Raw genomic sequence first — 20,605 nt, forward strand, 5'->3', positions numbered from 1 at the left:
ATTTCTTTTCCCTCTGAAGTCAGCAGGCCCCTTCTTTTGTAAATTTCCCCATGTATGTGGGCAGTGGCGAATGCATACCGGCTATCAGTGTACACATTGAGTCTTTTATCTTTAGCCTGCTGGAGGGCTTGAGTCAAGGCAATGAGTTCCGCTTTTTGTGCCAAGGTTCCTCCAGGCAGGGCGCTAGCCCAGACTACTTGGACTCTGGTGGTCACTGCTGCCTCGGCCCGCCTCTAACCATTCAGTAGGAAGCTGCTACCGTCTGTGTACCAGGTGAAATCTGCATCTTGCAGTGGCTGGTCAGTGAGATCCTTCCTGGTTCCGTGTACCTCTGCAAGAATCTGCTGGCAATTATGAGTCTCTGGTCCCTCAGGGAGGGGCAACAGGGTGGCCGGGTTTAGGGCCACTATTGGACCAAATTGCACACGGTCTTTGTCAAGAAGCAAGGATTGGTAACGAGTCATACGTGTATTAGACAGCCAGCGATCTGGGGGCTGTCTCACGATAGACTCAATGGCATGTGGCGTTAGCACAGTCAGAGGTTGCCCCAGGGTTAGTTTACTTGCATCCTTGGTTAAGAGTGCAACTGCAGGGATCATCCTTAGGCATGGTGGCCAGCCTGAGGCCACTGGATCTAACTTTTTTGAGAGATATGCAACCGGGCGCCTACATGGTCCAAGCCTCTGAGTTAGCACTCCCTTCGCAAACCCCTGTCTTCCATCTATGAATAGCTCGAAGGGCTTGGTGATGTCAGGCAAGCCCAAAGCCGGAGGAGAGAGGAGAGAGTGTTTAATTTTGTCAAAAGCCTCTTGCTGTGGCTTAGTCCAATTGAAGGGGGTTCCTTGTTTAGTCAAGGGGTAAAGGGGGGCTGCCATTTCAGCAAACCCTGGTATCCATAGGCGACAGAACCCGGCGGTCCCCAAGAACTCTCTGAGTTGTCTATGGTTCTAGGGGACAGGAATGCGAGCTACAGTGTCTATGCGGGCTGGTGTTAACCAGCGTTGGCCATTTCTTAATTTGTACCCCAAGTAGGTGACCTCTTGTTGACAGATTTTGGCCTTCTTAGCAGAAGCTCTATAGCCCATGCGTCCCAGAGTCTCAAGCAGGGCCCTGGTACCTGTATGGTCCTGATGTGAGGAGGCCGCAAGCAGGAGGTCATCCACATATTGGAGCAGAACTAAAGACGGGTGCTGGACTGGAAAGTCAGCCAGGTCCCGGTGTAAGGCTTCATCAAAGAGGGTGGGACTGTTTTTAAATCCCTGGGGAAGTCTTGTCCATGTTAATTGCCCTGAGATTCCAAAGTCAGGGTCCTTCCATTCGAATGCAAACAGTGGCTGACTCTGGGGAGCCAGTCTCAGGCAGAAAAAGGCATCCTTTAAATCCAAGATTGAATACCACTGATGAGAGGGAGGTAAAGTGAGAGGGAGGTAAAGAACTCAGCAGGTTATAAGGATTAGGCACAGTGGGGTGGATATCTTCCACCCTTTTGTTAACTTCCCTAAGGTCTTGGACAGGGCGATAGTCCCCGGTACCAGGCTTCTTGACAGGTAATAGTGGAGTATTCCATGGGGATCTACAGGTGGTCAGAATTCCCTGGTCCAAGAGCCTTCTTATGTGAGGCCTAATTCCCAGGTAGGCCTCATTAGACATTGGATATTGTTTAACTGATATTGGGGATGCCGATGTCCTTAAGGTTATAATAAGGGGGGGCTGTTGTCTTGCCACTCCCATCCCTCCAGTTTCTGCCCAGGCCAGCGGGTAGGCCTTTAGCCAATAATCTATATCTTTAGGTTCACTTGGGGAGTTGTCATGGAGCTGATATTCATCTTCCAGATTAAGAGTCAGTACATGTAGGGGAACTCCCTTAGTACCAGATACTTTGGCCCCAGTTCCTTCAAAATGAATTTGGGCTTTTAATTTTGTTAAAAGATCCCTCCCTAACAATGGGTAGGGGCAATTCGGTACCTGTAGAAAAGAATGTGTGACCTTACCAGTGGCTAAATGTACCTTCCGTTCGGTGGTCCAGTGGTATTGTTTTCCTCCTGTGGCACCTTGTACCCAGGCAGTCCGGTCGCTCAGGGGTCCAGGGCATTGGGTGAGGACCGAATGTTGGGTGCCGGTGTCCACTAGGAACGTGACAGGGTACTCCCCAACAGTAAGAGTTAACCTAGGCTCTGGGGGGGGGGGGGCTCCTGGCCCTGACTGCCCTAGTCTTCATCTAGGGCAAACAGGTTGGATTTCGGGGTGGAATCCGTTGGTTTCCTGGGCCTTTTAGGGCAGTCCTTTACCCAGTGTCCTTTTTCTTTGCAGTATGCACATTGGTCCCGGTCCACTCTGGGTCTGGGTCTCCCTTGGTCTCCCAACCTATTAGTCCTATCATTGTTCTGTACTACAGTGGCCAAGAGGCGGCTCAATTCTTTGCTCCTTTTGCATTCTCTTGCATTTTCCCTGTCCTCTGCTTCTTTCCTAAGTTTGTCTTCCCTGTCCTCTGCCTCCCTACATAAGTGGTCTTCTCTTTCTTCTGGTGTCTCTCATTTATTAAAAATCTTTTCTGCTTCCTTTAATAAATCTTGGAGAGACTGTCCTTGTAAATTGTCTAATCTTTGAAGTTTATTTCTAATATCTGGGGCAGACTGCCAGATAAAAGTCATGGACACATTTACCCCCTGATTAGGATCCTCCGGATCATAGGGGGTGTACATACGATAGGCTTCCTTAATTCTCTCTAGAAAGGCAGCAGGGGATTCATCTGGTTTTTGTATTACTTGCTTTACCTTGGCCAAATTAGTAGGGTGGCGCCTAGCACCACGGAGGCCCACTATGAGCAACTGGCGATAAAGGCGTAGGTGTCCCCTACCGTCTGCTGAGGTGTGATCCCAGTCGGGGTGGGTCAAAGGAAAAGCATCATTAATCTCATCTAGTATCTGGGTAGGTCTCCTGTTATCGCCTGGAACATTTTTTCGGGCTTCCAGAAAAACTCTCTGCTTTTCTTCTGACATAAGAAGAGCCTGTAAGAGTTGTTGGCAATCATCCCAAGTGGGTTGATGGATAACTAAGATAGATTCAATCAGGTTAGTCAAGGCAGTAGGGTCTTTGGAGAAAGGCGGGTTATGGGCCCGCCAGTTATATAAGTCTGAGGCAGAGAAGGGCCAATATTGGACCTGTTCCCCTGGCCCCTGCCTCAAGGGAAAGGCTTGTGAAGTCTCCTTAGGTGGCTGCTCTCGGTGGCTCCTCAGACGTCCAGCCATTGGGGAAGGGAGCTCGGGTGGGGCCGAAGGGGCCGGTGGCTGGTGACTAGGGGTATCTTGGGTCTGAGATCTATAGGGAGGGGGCTCCTCCGAGAGGAGATCTATAAAGGGGGTGTTGGGGTCCGGGGGAAGTACTGGTTTTAGGGGCTTCTTGGTATCAACTGGACAACAAGAGGAGGAGGAGGTAGGGGCAGGGATAGGCAGCGGTGGGGTAGGTTGAGGAGGAATGAAAGGAATGACCCAGGGTGGCGGGTCAACTGTCAGACTTTCCCAGGTAACTATATAGGGGACCTGGTCTGGGTGTCCGTGTGGGCCACGATGAAACACTTTAGCTTTCACCTGTAAAATAGTAGAGAGGTTAAAAGTTCCATCCCTTGGCCAGCCCACATTGAAAGTGGGCCATTCTGCGGAGCAGAAAGTTTGCCATTTTTCCTTTTTGATGTCTACTGACTGGTTGGAGGCGATCTTTCGAACGTCTTTCCAATGATCTAGGGTTAAACTCAGGGGGGGTCACCATTTTTTGACCCATTTTGTCAAGAGACAACACTAAACAAACACCAAGGACTAAGACAACAGAGAGACAACTGGCACAGAGACGCGCAGCGCGGCTTCGGTAACAAACTGAAAATGCAGATTCAGACGGGGGACTGTTCGTCCACCCAACCGACTAACGTATCCCTCGGATACTTGTTGAGCCCCAAAAAATCGGGCTCCCAGGTTCCCTGGAGTGTCCTCCAGGGTGGCGGGGGAGAAGTCCGAGCCTGTCAGCTCCTTCTCAGGCTGCCCAGATACAAAACGACATCGGATCCGAGCCGATTTTCTAATGCAGAGCAAACAGTCAAAAACGAAACCAGACGTAGACAAACAGAATGGTGCACCAAATCAATCGCTTACCTTCCGGTGGGGAGTAGTTGGGTTGAGCAGGGGTGTCTCTATCCTGGACGAGCCCCCAGCTGTAAGATTCCCGGGGGAGGGGGAATCTTCCGTGGTGGGAGACCCGCGCCCAAGAACCAAGACCGAGCCACTGGATGCAAAGGCAAGAGGCAGCTTTATTGTTCGCACAGGCGCCTGCGGGCACTCCAGTCCTTCAAGAGGCTGAGCGCGCCGGGCAAGGGGAAGGGTCTCTTTTATAGGGTTAGGGAGAGCAGAAGCAGGTTTACAGAAGCAGAAGCATGGTTACAGTCTCAGCATTGGTTACTTATTAATAGACTTGGGGTCGGTGGGGATCCTTTTTTTGTTTTCTTCTCGGAAACATCCTGTCAGGGTTATCTATAGTACATTAGGCGGGGTCAATGGTCATGCTATGGTCACAAGATTGTTTGCCTGTCTGCATCTGGGGGCTGTTTTTGGCTTCTGGTATTTTTCCATGGGTTTTACACTATTACTTCCATACCCTTTTTGCATACCTTTCATCTATCCTTGTCCACTGTTCTACATGATTGGTAGGCAACAAACTCGACAGCCACTGGCTTTGGAAGTTTTAGTGATCATTGAGTACCCAATGCTCTGTTCCCTAGCCTAAGCCTGCCTGTGCCCAGAAGGGCTTCATAGCTCTCATTCTGGCAACGTTAAATATTGCCCTTTTAAAATTTTGCCATAAAATCTTATCAAGGCTCCATCTTTGGCATTAAAAGAATTCTACAACCATTTCATAGCCACAGTATATGTGAGAGTAGCTCAGATCCTTCCCCTTTGGGGATCAATATATATTTTCCACCTAGAAGAGAGGGAGAGTAATCTCGGAGTGGTCAGCACCTAGAACCATGATCCAAGGGTGTAGTGGGAAATAGAAAATGGAACTTGAAAAGTCACTTTTACAAAAGCCCTAAATGTTTGTGTAGGCAAATTGAGGAAACCATAACAAAGTAAGAAATTTTAAGTCATTTCATTTTTCCATTGTTTAACCTAATTAGCAACAAATAACCTGATGTGATGCCCACACAAGTGCAATAGTGGTACACAGCCATGGTGAGGAACCAACTGCTCTTGATTTGGCTAACTGATCCACTCAGTGGTACTAGACCCATAGCTGGAGCTGGGAAACAGGTCAGAACCATACCCAAACACAAGCCCACTCTACAATATCAAGCTACCATCAATCACGAGGTATAAGAGGGCCTACACCTATCAAACTGTCTATCAAAAAAGTGTTATCTCAATTTTCCATTACTGTACTTTTGCATGTATGTGTTGACTGTATGTGTCTGGGTTCATGTGAGAGAGGAAGCCAGAGACTGGTTTTGGGTATCTTCCTCAGTTGCTCTCCATGTTAATTTGGAAACAGGTCACTCACTGAATCCACTTATTCAGCTTGATTAACTAGCCAGCAGGCCCTGGGAGATCCTCTGGTTTCTGCCTCCCCAGCTCTGGGATTACAAGGCATGTGCCCCCATGCTCAGATTTTTTGTAGTCATGTTTGTGCAGCAAGTTCATTACTTCCTCAGCAATTTCCTCAGTCCCCATACAATTTTTGTAATTAACATTTGAAAGACAGCAGGTCTGTTTGACACTCTTGTGATCCTGCAATCCATTTTTTCAAATTGCAATCACTGAACATTTATTTAGAAGTTAAAATACAACGCAAGGAAGAAGGGTAAAATAGGGCATCGAATGAAATCTTTGCAGCCCAAAGAAAACAAATTCTTACCCCCCATGCATTTTTGTAACATATAGACGCTTTTTGTTTTTTCCGTAAGAAACTCTCAGCAAAATTGAAACCATATGTGCAGATGGCCAGGCTGTGTATGTTACTGTGCTAGCAGTTCAGCAGAGCTGCTGCAAAACCAAGCCTTCTGAGCTCTGGGATGCTAAGGCTTGCCTGACAAGCCCCCAATTAGCAAACAGATCTCAGCAGGGGAGCAACTTTGTAGCAAGTGAGCTCTTTCCTGTTTTTTCCACCCTGCTCCTTTCATTCTCCAAAAGTTACAAAGTGTGATTGTTTTTTCCCTGATAAACTCCAAAGCTTCCTCCCTGATTGGTCTCAGCTTTAGAAAGGACGTGACATCAGCAATTTTGCAGACTTGAGTCTGGGGGGCTGTTGTGGACTTTGGACGGCCTCCAGCCTGCTGCTAGGTGGAGTGTGTGTGTGTATGTGTATGTTTGTGTCTGAGTCTCTGTGTGTATCAGTCAGTCAGTCAGTCAGTCTGTCTGTCTGTCTGTCTGTCTGTGTCTGTGTGGGAGTCTGTCTGACCACAGGTAACACTCAGATTACCCTGTCTGTACTGTTCTCTGCTGCAGACTGCCTGGACTAGGACCTGAGCAGTCCAGCCAGCCACAGAACTAAGATTTCCCAGGGACACGAGGAGCATGGCATTTGGACTGTGCTGCTGAAGTGGAGTGTGGCGTTCGCTGGCCCAGAAGAGCATCATGGATGATGAACAATGGGGCAGGAACCACAGCAAGCCACAGAAGCCCGGAGGCTCTTCTGACACCAGGCTTCTTTCAAACCCAAACCCGTTGATGGGGGGTGAGTCATGGAGCATATGAAATCAGAGAACTGAGGAGGGGGGAGGTTAATGGGCTTAGGAGAGACACTAGGATGGGCCATTTTAGTGACGAAGGTGTCCATGGGGCAGTTACTGGACAGATAAACAGCTTTGTTGGAGATATCCTTTATATCACTGTTCAAAAATGTGCTTCCTTCAATCTGCAGAGCCCTATAGATTATACAAGTTTAATTGTCACAGATTGTTCACCAGTGAAAACTTCAGCTCCAAGGAATCATTCTTTGTATGTCAAATGCATTACTTATTAAATACAAGTTTAAGTGTTACTTATAAACAGCAGTTTTCTTCCTCCCTTCCTTTCTTCCTCCCTCCCTCCCTCTCTCTCTCTCCCTTCCTTCCTTCCCTCCTTCCTTCCTTCCTTTCTTTTTGACAGGCTCTATAGTCCAGGCTGGAATTATAGGTGTGTGGTAACACACCAGGCCTAATAGGAAGATTTCAAATGCTAAATTATTTAACTTTTATCAAAAGATGTTTTAGGCATTTGTCCTTGAAGTGGGGCTGGGTTTGTAAATGGCATTGAAACAAGGAGTGCTAGTTGATTTACTTTAAAAAGTGATTTAAAAATCTTTGGAGAGGTTTCCTACAGTTGTGAGTCTTACCTGTTGGGTGGTATCTTTGCTAATGCGCAGAATCCTATACATTTGGCCATTGCTACTTTCAAGTAAGCATGCAGCACGTACCTACTGCCTAGAGGACTTCTGAAGACTGGGTGTAAATAATTGAGGTGATGTTATTTCATTTTGTACCCTGGTAGGCTTGCAACAACACCTGTCCACAAGAGGGACAATAAATAAGGCCTCTGAAGCCATCTAGGACTTATTAATGTCCTATTATATAGGTACAGGCAAGCGAAAAAAAATAAACAAACAGAAAAAATTAATACAAACTGCCTTCTCTTTGATTTAGAAGACAAGCCTGCCCATTCATTCATTTATCCATTTTTCTCATAAAATGAGTACAGCGGGTTTGGCTCCTCCACAAAGATGGGGCTGAATTAATCAGTATATATTGAGCACAAATTTGAAGCTCTAGGAAGGCAGAGTGGCATCAAAAATCAGTTTCTAAAAAACGAGTCTGATAAATATTTTCAAAGCATTAAGCCAATCATTGTGGGAAATAATAACTTGGTAGACTTCTGAAAAATTATTTTACAGCAGAGTATTATGTTTATTTTTGTTTTTATGTGGGTAGGGAAGCCACTTTTTGCTGCTTCTAAAGATCCTAACACAGCCCTGATTGTGGCAGGATACTGAACAGAGATGGGTAGTTACTTAGAAAGTAGTTACATGTTACCAGTAGAATGCAGAGTATTTTAGGGAGTTGTCTATTGAGAATTAAGTGGGATAGATGAAGCTAGATAATAAAGCTTTCAAAGCCATGTGGAAGGGTTTATCCTTCATAATTCAGAGAATTGTCAGCCATTGATTGCTCTGGAACCGAGACCTGGCAATAATAAAGACTGTAAGTAATTTAATTAGGATAGATTGTATGACATGCTTTGCAGATGGCTGAATGAATCCACTGGTTTCCAAACCCACACATGCCTCGACATCACCTAGAAAGGTTACTACAATGGAAAAGATACAGTTTCTGAGGAAGTCAGTTACAAGTCTAGGGTAAAGCCCGGAAATTTTCATTCTCAACGCGTGATACTTACAGGTATGCTCAAGGACTATACTTTGAGGACCACTGCACTAAACCAAGCTGATATTTGGATAACACCTTGGAAATGATTAAAGGGGGTTCATTCCAAGGAAAGAGAACTCAGCCTATGTTGCTTCATTTAATATGGGGCTAAAGGAGAGAAGGCATTGTACATGGTAAAATTCTCAGTCTGAAGTTCATCAGGTAGAAGAGCCAGATAAGAAGAAAGCTGGGGTTGGGCCTGGTGGCGCTTGCCTTTAATCCCAGCATTTGGGAGGCAGAGGTAGCAGGATTGCCATGAGTTCGGGGCCAGCTTGAGACTACATAATGAAATCCAGGTCAGCCTGGGCTAAAGTGAGACCCTACCTCTAAAATCCAAAAAAAAGGAAGTTGGGGCGGAGAATTGGGTTAGTTAGAGAAGGAGGAAACAAGGGAGGATGCAGGGTCCATTGTGAACATGAAAACACCAGTAACTTTTCCCTAGGTACAGCCTGATGAGATGGGACTGAGGTTGGAAATGAAAATAGGTTTAGAGTCAGAAGCCTCAGAATGTTCTGTAGAGGGGCTGTGGTTGAAAGCCAGTGAAAGGAGAAATTTTCCAATGGCAGAGAGTTGAGACCAAGGACGGATCACTGAAGAGATGATCAGATGGCAGGACACCTCTCCCAGCTTACTTCCTTCTCTGATTCAGAGGGACAAACTCCTCTGCACCTTTTGCACCCAGTCCAACCACTGTTCCCATGTAGTTCCCCTAGGTTCCTCCCCTATTCCTATCCATGTAGACTCATTTGCTCTCTGCTCTTGCTCCAATTAAGCTCCTTGGGGAAACCTCAGTTGCAGCTGGTTACATTTGTTTATGCTTCTGAGGTCTTGAACTTGGTGAAGTGTGGAATGTGGAATATTCAGAATGTTGTTTCCAAATGGCTGTGCCAACAAACACAGCTCAGGCGAAGCATGTCATTTGGCAAAGACAAGTGAGAGGGAACATAGGGCCCAGTGTGGTTCATCTTGAGGAATTTTGCTTCTCTCATCTGCACCTGCAGGTTTCTTTTCTCTGCTTCCTTCTCCAGAAAGAGGGAGGATAGGATGTAAAGTCAGAAAGGCAACTGTGCAAAGATTTTTTTTTAAATATTATATTTATTTATTTATGAGAGAGAATGGGCATGCCAGGGCCTCTAGCCACTGCATATGAACTTCAGATGCACGTGCCCCCTTGTGCAGCTGGATTACGTAGGTCCTGGGTAATTGAACCCAGGTCCTTAGGCTTTGCAGGCAAATACCGTAACTGCTAGCCATTTCCCCAGTCCCCAAAGATTTTTTTTTTTTTAATGCTTGACTCTCCTTTCCCAGGAGTTGGTAAAGGATCTTCTCTTACCTAACCGTTTGTACCTCAAAATCGGTTCATGTGTGAAGGATTTGCAATCTGGCAGGCTCAGGTTTTTTTTTTTTTTTTTTTTTTCTTCAGAGAACAAGAGTGAGAGAGAGGAGAGATAGAGAACTGGCATTCCAGGGCCTCAGTCACTGCTATCCAACTCCAGATGCTTGCACTACCTAGTGAGCATGTGCCACCTTGTGCTTGTCTCGTCTTTGTGTGTTTGGCTTATGTGGGATCTGGAGAGTAGAACATGGGTCCGAAGGCTTTGCAGGCAAGTGCCTTAACTGCTCAGCCATCTCTCCAGCCCTGTTTTAATTTTTGGGATACAGGGTGGAGATATGGTTAGCAGTTAAGGAGCTTGCTGGCAAAGCAAAAGGACCCTGGTTCGATTTCCCAGTACCTACATAAAGCCAGATGCACAAGCTGGCACATAGGTCTGGAGTACATTTGCATTGGCTAGGAGGCCCTGGTGTGCCCATTCTCTCTCTCTCTATTTGCCTTTGCCTCTCTCTCTCTCTCTCTCTCTCTATTTGCCTTTACCTCTCTCTCTCTCTGTGTCAAATTAATTAATAAATATAAAATATATTTTTAAAAAAATCTTTGAAAAAACTTCTAATTTTTGAGATAGGGTCTTCCTAGGCTGGCCTCAGACTTACTGTGTAGCTAGGGATGACCTTGAATTTCTGATCCTTCTGCGCCCACCTCCCTAATGCTGGGGTTAGTGTGTGTGTGTGTGTGTGTGTGTGTGTGTGTGTGTGTGTCCCCTGGGGAATAAAACCCAGGGCTTCGCTTCATGCTAGGCAAGCATGCTGGATTGGTGTTTTTACAGAAAAAGCAGAGGAGACATTGGGAGAGAATGCCATGTGACAACAAAGGCAGAGATGGGAATGAAGTATCTTCAAGCTGAGAAAAGTCAGGGATTGATGTGCAGTGCCAGAAGCTAGAAGAACCGAAGCAGGATTCTTCCCTACGGCCTTTGCAGAGAGGATGGCCCTGCTCAGGCTTTGATTACAGACTTCTGTCAGATGTCTCCCTTCTACAGCTGTGAGACAATAAATCCTTATTGTCTTAAGCTGCTGTCTCATGGGGCTTTACTATGGCAGTTCTGGAGAAATGAATTCATACAACTTAGACACACTTTGGAACATGCACCGAAGGGTTAATTAACCACCCTAATCCCACCAGGCGGGTAAAGTTCTGGTCCCATTTTTAGTGCCTATCCTTACAGATTGTTTTTGCCTACAGGCTCATACATATAGTGGTATTTCCTTCTCTACAGAAATGAGCTCACTCTATAGAAGAGAGTGTTCACATTTAACTGTAAGGCAGGCAAGAATAGGCATTGAGTAGTCATTTCATTTTCTGATGGTATGCTTTTGGATGTGGAGACACCTCTGCAGGGGAATGCTTTCTGAGGAAATTGTCTGCTTAAAAAGAATAGGTGACCATACAAAGTGCCTATAGAGAATAGGAAGGGTGAGGGTATGGAGAGGAGAATGAGAGGGAAGAAGGAGGAGGACGAGAGGAGGGGATGGATGATAGAGAAAGAATTGTAGTGGACAAGACCAGCTTGCCCAAGCAATGTCTTGATGGGCCTCTCTGATTGATTGTTTTTCACTTTGAGATATTCTCTCTCCCTCTCCCTTTTTATCATGCTGGAATGAATCCAAGGTCCACTGTAATTGTCAACATAACACCCAACTCACAGATACTCTCCAATGTTTCTGTGTTGGTTCATGCCACTGAAGCCACCCTTAGCACATCTCCAAATGTTCCCATCTCAGAGAAACTCAGCTTCTGTGTTTTACCCCCTCTTGACCTTGCTAAGTGTTTCCTAAAATGGATAGATTTCTGATGTTGCCCAGAATTCACAAGGGCTCTCATTGCTTCTCTTAGTAGCGTTGTAAAGAATGTACCAATTAGTGCATTTCAAATTGTTCCTGAAATAATGGCAATCTTAGAAATAATTCCAGAAAGTGCAATAAAAATGAAACGGCACCCTTCCTAATGTGCTGCAGGTTTGATAGAGACAGGTTTCTTAAAAGGGTAAGTTTAATGGCACTAATTAGAGGACTTGGGTAGTAGTGTAATTGGATGGCTTGCAGAGTACTTTGATTTTGAGAGTTCCCTGGCCTAGTTTACATGTAATCTACACTACTGGATCCATGGTTATACTAATGACCTCATCAGCATCTAATTTTTGGCAGTAAAATTGATAGATCTTGGCTGGACAGGCACTGTGAAAGAATTGTTGATATATGATAAGTGCTTGTCCAATGCATTATATACAGGCAACCATTCTCAAGTTTCAGTGACTTTTGAAGTCAATGAAAAAGAGTCTTGCTACTTTTCATCTATGAGTTACTCCCCAGCATGAGCATCATCCATGGTTCTGGCAAGAAAACTGGTCTGCTTTTCTGCTCATTGTGCTGTAGCATTTGGCAGGATGCAGGGGATGCTGCCGCCTTAGGGTTTAACTAGGCAAGTGTTGAACTAATAGCTCATGGCCGGCTCCAAGAGTGGGCTCTGGAAAACACCAAAGGAGTACTTACCACATCTTGGATTTCATCAGGTGCATGTCTTAGCTTATTCTCTGGTATTTTCTACCGAGTGTAGACTAATCCATAATGCAAGTTATGATGTCTGCTAATTTCTCTTTCCCTCCCTCCCTCCTTTTCCTTTTCTCTTTTTTCTCTCACTCTGTCCCCTCACTCTCTGTGTACGCATCCATATGCACAATCTGTGCTCTGTGAATGTGAGAAAAACTGTTAACATGTTAAGCAAACCATTGTCATGATTTCAGGTTTTTGCATAATCACTCAATTGTTTTGAGTATAAAGTTCTATGAAGTTGACATGGATTTAGGCTTTGCAAAGACTTGTGTTTTACTTCTGGGCAGGAACATGGACACTGTGACAGGCTAAGCAAATGCTACACTGATATGGCTTAAAGCTAGATGAGGAAGCCTCATACATTGGTGCAGTCACTTTGGAAAACAGTCTCAAGAGTCTAAGCCTACACAGTTCTACTCTCTGGTACACCCATGAGAGAACTGAAAGCATAATCCACCTTGGCCTGTGTATGGGAATTCAATAGGCAGCATTATTGATACCCAAAAGTGGAAACAACACAAATTTACTTGAACTGATGAGTGAATACATAAATTGTGGTCTATCTACACTATGGATATTTGACCCCAAAAGGGACAAATGACTAACACATGCTGCTACAATGTGGATGAGCCTTGGAATATGCTAGATGAATGGAGTGAGTCCTAAAGGACCTCATGTACGCTTCTACTTATAGGAAATGACAGAATGGGTAAGTCCATTAGGACATAAGGTAGACCAGTGGCTGCCTGGGGCTAAGGGGGTTGTGGAAAATGAAATGAATAATTTTCATGGCTTTCAGATTTCCTTATAGGGTAATATAGAGGTTCTCAAATTGATTGTGGATTTGGTTGCATGAGTCTATACCTATAATGAAAAGCACTGAATTCTGTATTTCCAGTGGGCAAATGGCATGTGAATTTTAGCTCAGTGAAGTGGCTAATTAGCTAGCTTGATAAAGATATTAATATTGTCAGCTTATGTCATATGTACCTGATCAACACTCTATACTTCTCAAAGTCACAGGATGTCTCTGCTTTGTAAATACTACTTTCAGCATGGGCACAAAGTATCAGATAGCCTTTGTTTTAAAAGACCGACATCATTCTTTATTTGGCCTAAATAGGAGGGATAATGTTTCCATGATGAATAAGTAGGAACTACATCTGTTTTTGTCTTCATTTAATAATATAGCTGCAACATTTTCATTAAATCTGAACAGAGAGATGTAATTTAGGACTCAAATTACTTGCCTGGACTGCTTTGGTTGTCAACTCCAATAATCTTTAGGTAGCTTTAAGGAAGTTGAGGACTCTCCGACAGATATATTTCTAACAGCTGAGCACTTGGAAGAAAAAAAGAAACAGGTTAGTCATGAAATCCATGGTGATCCATTAGTATATACTTGTACATCTGTTGAAACCTGATTTTCAAAACTTTTCTTTCTTTATTTTTGGTTCTTCTTGCTTAAGACTTTGTATGAAAGGCTGATTATCAACATCAAGACAGGAGAATTACCTGTCCTTTCATTCTAATCCATAGGTAAATCTTTTCACATCTAGCCTTAAGACTCCAAGCCCTAGAAGCAGTAGTATTTTTCATGAGAGAATTAGGAATCCCTGAGAATGCAATGAGGACATCATCTGTGAGCCCAATATATATATATATTAGTTTTACTTATTTATTTGCGTGTGTGTGTGTGTACTGGAGCTTCTTACTGCTGCAAATGAATGCCAGACACTTAAACCACTTTTTGCATCTGGCTTTCGTGGGCAGCTTGAGAATTCAACCTTGCGCTGGCAGGCTTTGCAAGAAAGTGCCTTTAACCACTAAGCCATCTTCCCAACCCTGATTACACACACACACACACACACACACACACACACACACACATGATAGATAGATAAATAGATAAATAGATAAATAGATAGGTAGATAGACAGATGATAGAAATTTTCAGGGTCTCATGTATCTCAGACTGGCCTCAAGCTTGCTATATTGCTGTGATGACCTTGAACTTCTGATCCTCATGCCTCCAATACTCCTACTGGGATTACAGGTGTGCACTCACAAACCTAGTTTTATGCAGTGCTGAGGATCAAACCCAAGGCTTTGTGTATTCTACACAAGCACTCTCTTAACTGAGTTACTTCCCCAGCCAAAGCAGGAAAATCCATTTCCCTTAAGGTGCTTTCCTTCTAGACCTTTCCCAGTAGGAAAGCCCATGCTTTCTAGGTGTAGACCAGTACATTTCTAGGTGTAGACCAGGTGGAGATAGCTCATTCAGCATCATCTGATGTACTAAATACTTAATGAATTCATCTGGAAGGATGGATATTTGCTCACTGGGGTAGATTTCTAGTCCAGGACATTGATGACTCCAGGTGGCAGGCAGTTGTCAATGAACATGAATTAGGTAGGGAGTGTTCTTGCCTCTCCTCTTTCATGACGCTTAAGCTTAGAAGACATTAGCAACTACTCAGATTGTCCAGACTTCCTCGGCTTTGAAAGGCTCTTATTTCCCATGAAAGGAACGAGGAATATCAGACCCTGCTACCTTGCTTGTGTGTCATGTGTTGATCAAAGCCAGCAAAGCTGGAAGTGACAGAAGCTCAGGCAAGTCTCCCTATATTGCAGCTCCCTGCATCTGTTCTAGAAATCAGATGCAGCTGAGATGAGAAAAAAAAAATCTGGCCTGGGCCTCATTCAATTATATCTGCACTTAATTATAAGGAGAGAGGAAAGCACTTAATGTGCTAGGATAGGGTTTACAAGCTCCTTCCCTAGAAATTTGTATCCTTCCTACGTGGCTGTAGAATGCATTTTCTGTTTTAAGTTGCAATGATTATGGGGTGTAATCAAGACTCTGTTTAGTGCTCAGACAAGATAATAATAGTAACTAATATGTATGGAGTACATTTCTGTTTCTACCAGAAAGGAAACTGAGAATCAGAGCCTGTTCATAGACACACCACTCAGAAGAGGTCAAGTGGGTTTGAGTTAAGAACTTTCTTTTAATCACATTAGCATTCTGCTTGGGAGGGGCATAAATAATGTCCTGGTTTCAAGTGAAGACTGAACTCTGATTTGTGCTTAATATTGGGACAGGAGGTAACCTGCAAATAGATATAGTTTTGTTTAGATTTGATTCCAAACCTAATGGAGTATGTAATTACATGAGTGTTACTGTTAATGTATGGCACTATTTGCCGAGATGCCAAGGTTTGCGTTTCACGCAGGAAGCTAGATTGGCAATCGTAGCCAAATACACCAACACTGTTAATTAGTGAAGCTCTTACTTAACTAAATGAGCCATTTGCCTTTGAAACTCATATGAAAATGGAAGTAGTCATCTATCTGTCATTTAGTCTGCCTCTTTAAAATATTAATTGAAATTAAATTCACCTTTTAACTGATGAATTCAAAACAAAATTATATATATTTATAGGGTACCATGTAGTGTTCTGATATACATATACACAGTGTAGTGTTTGAATCAGGTTAAAAATAACTATCTCAGGCTGGAGAGATGGCTTAGCGGTTAAGCGCTGGCCTGTGAAGCTTAAAAGGACTCTGGTTCGAGGCTCAACTCCCCAGGACCCACGTTAGCCAGATGCACAAGGGGGCGCACGCGTCTGGAGTTCGTTTGCAGTGGTTGGAGGCCCTGGCGCACCCATTCTCTCTCTCTCTATCTGCCTCTTCCTCTCTCTGTCTGTCACTCTCAAATAAATAAATAAAAATAACAAAAAATAACTATCTCTTCAAACATTTATCTCTTTATGTCAAAACATTCAAAATTTTCTAGCTTTTCAAGTATGAACACACATTATTGTTATCTGTGATCATTCTCCTGAACAATAGAACATCAGGGCTTTGTACTCCTATCTAGTTGTAACTTAATGCCCTTTGGTCAAACCTTTCACCAATCTCTCCACCTTCTGATAACCACCCTTCTACTCTAAACTTCTATGAGATCAGCTTTTGGATTCTACATATGGGTAAGTTTGTATGGTACTTGTCTTTCTGGGCCTGGCTTACTTCACTTAACATAGTGTTTTCCCAGTCTGCCTTTTTTTGTCCTTAATTTGGGCACTGGCTATGGTTCTTTAGCTATCCAGACATATCAAATAAGCCATGAACAAGAAACAACACTAGAGGGGAAGAAAAGTCTGGATGGGTGATTTTAAGTGGTGATGTATGTTTTAATCCTGGACTCATCAGGCTTTTATTGACTGGCAAGGATAAGCCTCCCAGTCTACACACATTCACATGATGTAACCCATTCCTTCCTTTCCATGCAGATGTCGTGTCTGACTGGTCTCCTCTTCATGATGCTGCAATCAATGGGCGCCTGCTTTCTTTGAGGAACCTTATTAAACAGGTAGCTCTTTGAAGAAATGATCAAAACTAAACACATTCTGGGATGGAAAGATGGCTTAGCAGTTAAGTCACTTGGCTGAGAAGCCTAAGAACACAGGTTCAATTCCCCAATACCCATGTAAGCCAGATGCACAAGTTGGCACATGCATCTGGCGTTTGTCTGCAGCAGCTAGAGGCCCTGGCATGCCCACACCCATCCCCTCTTTCTCTATCTGCCTTTCTTGCTCTCTAATAAATAAATAAAAACAAAATATTTTTAAAAACATTCTAGTGCTACGCCAGGTTGAGAAAAATAAATTATTCTATCCCAAATAACTATTTCCTTCTTTGAAAGATAGTATAATATCAGTTTCATAAAAATCTTAAGCACACAGTAGACATCATGCTAAGTATCTGTTAAATGAATAATCAGCATGTTAATACATTCTAACTGCCTTAATTTTTCTCACCAAATTGTGTTCTTTAAAAGTTACTATATATAGGAGTTTTCAACAGTAGCAGTTTTGCCCCTTAAGGGACAATATGTGGACCCCCAATTGGTTGCCATATTAGGGTGGTGATAATAACATGGAGTGTGTAGAAACCAAAGATGCTACTAACTGTCCTGTACTGCACAGGACAACCCTCCCTGTGAAAAACTCCAGGTCTGGAGAGATGGCTTAGCAGTTAAGGAACTTGCCTGCGAAGCCTAAGGACCCAGGTTTGATTCTGCACTACCCACATAAACAGATGCACTTGGCGGTGCATGCATCTGGAGTTTGTTTGCAGCAGCTAGAGGCCCTGGTGTGCCCATTCTTTCTCTCTCTCATAAATAAGTAAGTAAATAAATAAATATTTTTTAAAATACAAAAAAAAAACCTTTCCAGCCCTAAATGCTGAAGTTGTAAACCCCTGACATAAGCCTCGAACTCCTGATCCTCCTGCCTCTGCCTCTTCAGCAACATCCAACCGGCGTGCGCCACCACAACTGGCCATTTTTTTTGTAATTTCAGTGACATTTTTCAACTTTGTTAAACCCCAAGGCATGGTGACTCATACCTTTAATCCCAGCACTAGGGAAGCTAATGTAGGAGGATGGCTGTGAGCTCGAGGCAAGCTTGGTGCTCCAGATTGAGTTCCAGGTTAACACCAAGCTAGAGACCCCACCTCAAAAACAACAGCAGCAACAGTTGTATTCCCCAGTTGATCATAGCTCTGAAGAGTCTGACTTGTTTCTCTTCTCCTCAGGGGTCAATCCCATGTGCACATTGATTAAAGTCTTGCTGGCTTCTGATTATTGGAATGCCAGGAAAAGGCACTTTTAAGAAAGCAGCTTAAATAATAACTCAGACTCCAAGCAAAGTTTTGTTCAGGAAGTTTTGATCTTTAAATGTCCATATATCTTCTTGTATTTGATGCTATACATGGAACCTAGAGCTTTGCACATGACAATAAATCTTGTTTACTCATTATCATTTGTGTGTACATATGCACACATCATTTTGCAGTTGTGGATGTTAGTGTAAAACCTGCAAGTGTTGGTCCTCTCCTTTTACCTTATTTGAGACAAAATCTCTCTTGTTTTTGTTACAGGGAAGGCCATACTAGCTAGCCTGTGACCTTCAGTATTCTCCTGACTCCACCTCTCATTGTAATAGGCATGTTGGGATTGTAGACATGTGCTTTGCATCCAGCTTTGTGTGGGTGCTGGGGATTTGGTCTGTGTCAGCAGGTCTGCAGAGCATGCTCCTTTAAGTACTAAGCCAGTTCCAAGCTCGAATATATCTTTTAAGTGATATTTTAGCTTTCTGTACTATGGACCTCTTTGGCAATTTGGCAGTCTATGGGCCCCCTCACAGAGTTAAATTTTACTTTATTTATTTATACTTTTTACTTTATTATTTAATCATTTATTAATTTTTAGAAGGAGAGAGAATTGGCATGCCAGGGCCTCAGCCACTGAAATTCAACACCAAAAGCTTTTGCCACCTCATGGGCATATACAAACTTGCAGTTGCCTCATCTTTGTGCATCTGGCTTATGTGGGATCTGAAGAGTAAAACATGGGTCCTTAGGCTTTTCAGGCAAGCGCCTTAACCACTAAGCAATCTCTCCAGCCCAGATTAAGTTTTGGATGCATGAAAACTAATGCATAGGAAACCTGTTAAATGTTTAAACAAATATGTGATATGTAATATATGACCTTTTATATTAACTTATTGAAACGTTTCAGTTGTGATTCTAAAGCTACCATAATTTTCAAGTACAGTGAACCAAATTTTGAGATGGTTTGGACTCCTTCAACAATATAATGTATGGAAAATATCTGTGATTTCTAATGTTGATAGTACTAAAAACTGCTTTTACTACATAGTTTGTTATTTTCATAATTGAATGATACATAAAAAGGCTTTAAAAAATGAAACTAGGCTGGAGTAATGGGTCAGTGGTTAAGAAGCTTGCCTGTGAAGTCTAAGACCGAGGTATGGTTTACCAGTACCTACATAAGCCAGATGCACATGGTGATGCCTGTGTCTGGAGTTTATTTGCAGTGCCAAGAGGCCCTGATGCACACATTTTCGCTCCCTTTTCTCAAAGAAAATGATTACAACAAAAAAAATGAACCCAATTCCATGGACCTATCTAGATTAAAAAGTCTTTCCATAAGAAAATAATTATTGAAGAAAAATTTTACACTAACTCAAGCCATCATCTTAATGAAGTTTTGGAAGCAGCATCCCATTATCAATAGAAATAGAGATTATCACACAAAACTGTAGCTAAAAGAAGTGAGACTGCTTTTTAGGTGAAAGGAAATATTTACCTTATTTTGATAGGATAAAAAAAAATGATCATTGTAGCTACTAGACTGTTCTATTAGACTTATAAAACCAGACAGACATTTGTTTCTATTTGGTATTCAGTGTTCACTGATCAGCAGCTAGTATCAGCCTTTATCTAAATCCTATCATGTTATTTAAGTTAGGTATCACCTAGAGACATCAATTTCTGCCTTTATAAAATGAGGATTCTAATACTTAGCTGTGTCAGTCTACCTAAAACTCAGGTAGAAGTCATTATGATATTCAGTAATGTTACAATAGCCATGACTTCTTGATGACAAGGGTTTGGGTCACTGATCTAAGACAAGCTTGGCCTAGCTCAGCTCCATGCTGTGGTATTCATGTCTCTCATTTGTGGACTGCTGGTTGGTTACCTGAGGGATTTTCTTCTCTTGCTGAAAGGCTACAGCATAACAGGCCAAACCTGAGCATACAAAAATATAATACTTCCAATATTTGCTTATGTCATATCTGCCAACATCCCATTCACCAAATAAAGTCACATGACCAGGTACAAAGGCAGGAATTAAGGGAGTGCAATTTTTGTCAACAATAACATCATGGATAGGGTTTGAATGTGTTAAGTTAAAAAGGTTTGACAGAATGAGCTGAGGTGATAAAACGAAATGAGCTATCCTATCCAGGTTATAGTAATCCAAAAATGGTATGTATTTTCTTATTACAATCTAATCAGCACCTGAGATAATTAAGGAACACTGAAAAGTATTATTGGTAAGCTAAAAAAATAAAAAGGGGAATAATATAAAATATTCAAATGATTGTGTAACAAAGAAAAAGGAAAATTATAAAAATACAACTCTCAACAGATTAAAGAAAGGAAATCCATAAGTGAATCCATAACTACTCATTCTATATCATACTGGAATATCATTATAATATATATTATTTTTTTTGTAAGTAACAATACCTGGGCCTTACCCCAGATATTCTGGAATATCCTAGGGCCACTCTCTTACATTGGAATTTTTTAAAGTTCCTTCAGAACCACTGAGGTCAAGGA

General features: G+C 42.9%; 1 protein-coding gene across 3 annotated transcripts in view; it reads left to right on the forward strand.

Moving 5' to 3' along the window:
* The first annotated feature begins 6,246 nt into the window (after positions 1 to 6,246).
* Positions 6,247 to 20,605, forward strand: part of Asb9 (ankyrin repeat and SOCS box containing 9) — a 41,326-nt gene continuing 26,967 nt past the window's right edge. For 2 of the 3 annotated variants that reach the window (XM_004671459.2, XM_045140709.1), the window contains exons 1-2: positions 6,390 to 6,714; positions 16,684 to 16,763. In XM_004671459.2, coding sequence (XP_004671516.2) covers positions 6,615 to 6,714; positions 16,684 to 16,763 — 180 coding nt within the window. In that variant the 5' untranslated portion in view covers positions 6,390 to 6,614. Of the gene's footprint in view, positions 6,321 to 6,389; positions 6,715 to 16,683; positions 16,764 to 20,605 lie in introns of those variants that run through there. The other variant, XM_045140708.1, reaches the window with a different exon arrangement.

Source organism: Jaculus jaculus, chromosome X, assembly GCF_020740685.1.
Source record: "Jaculus jaculus isolate mJacJac1 chromosome X, mJacJac1.mat.Y.cur, whole genome shotgun sequence".
NCBI classification, from domain to species: Eukaryota; Metazoa; Chordata; class Mammalia; order Rodentia; family Dipodidae; genus Jaculus; species Jaculus jaculus.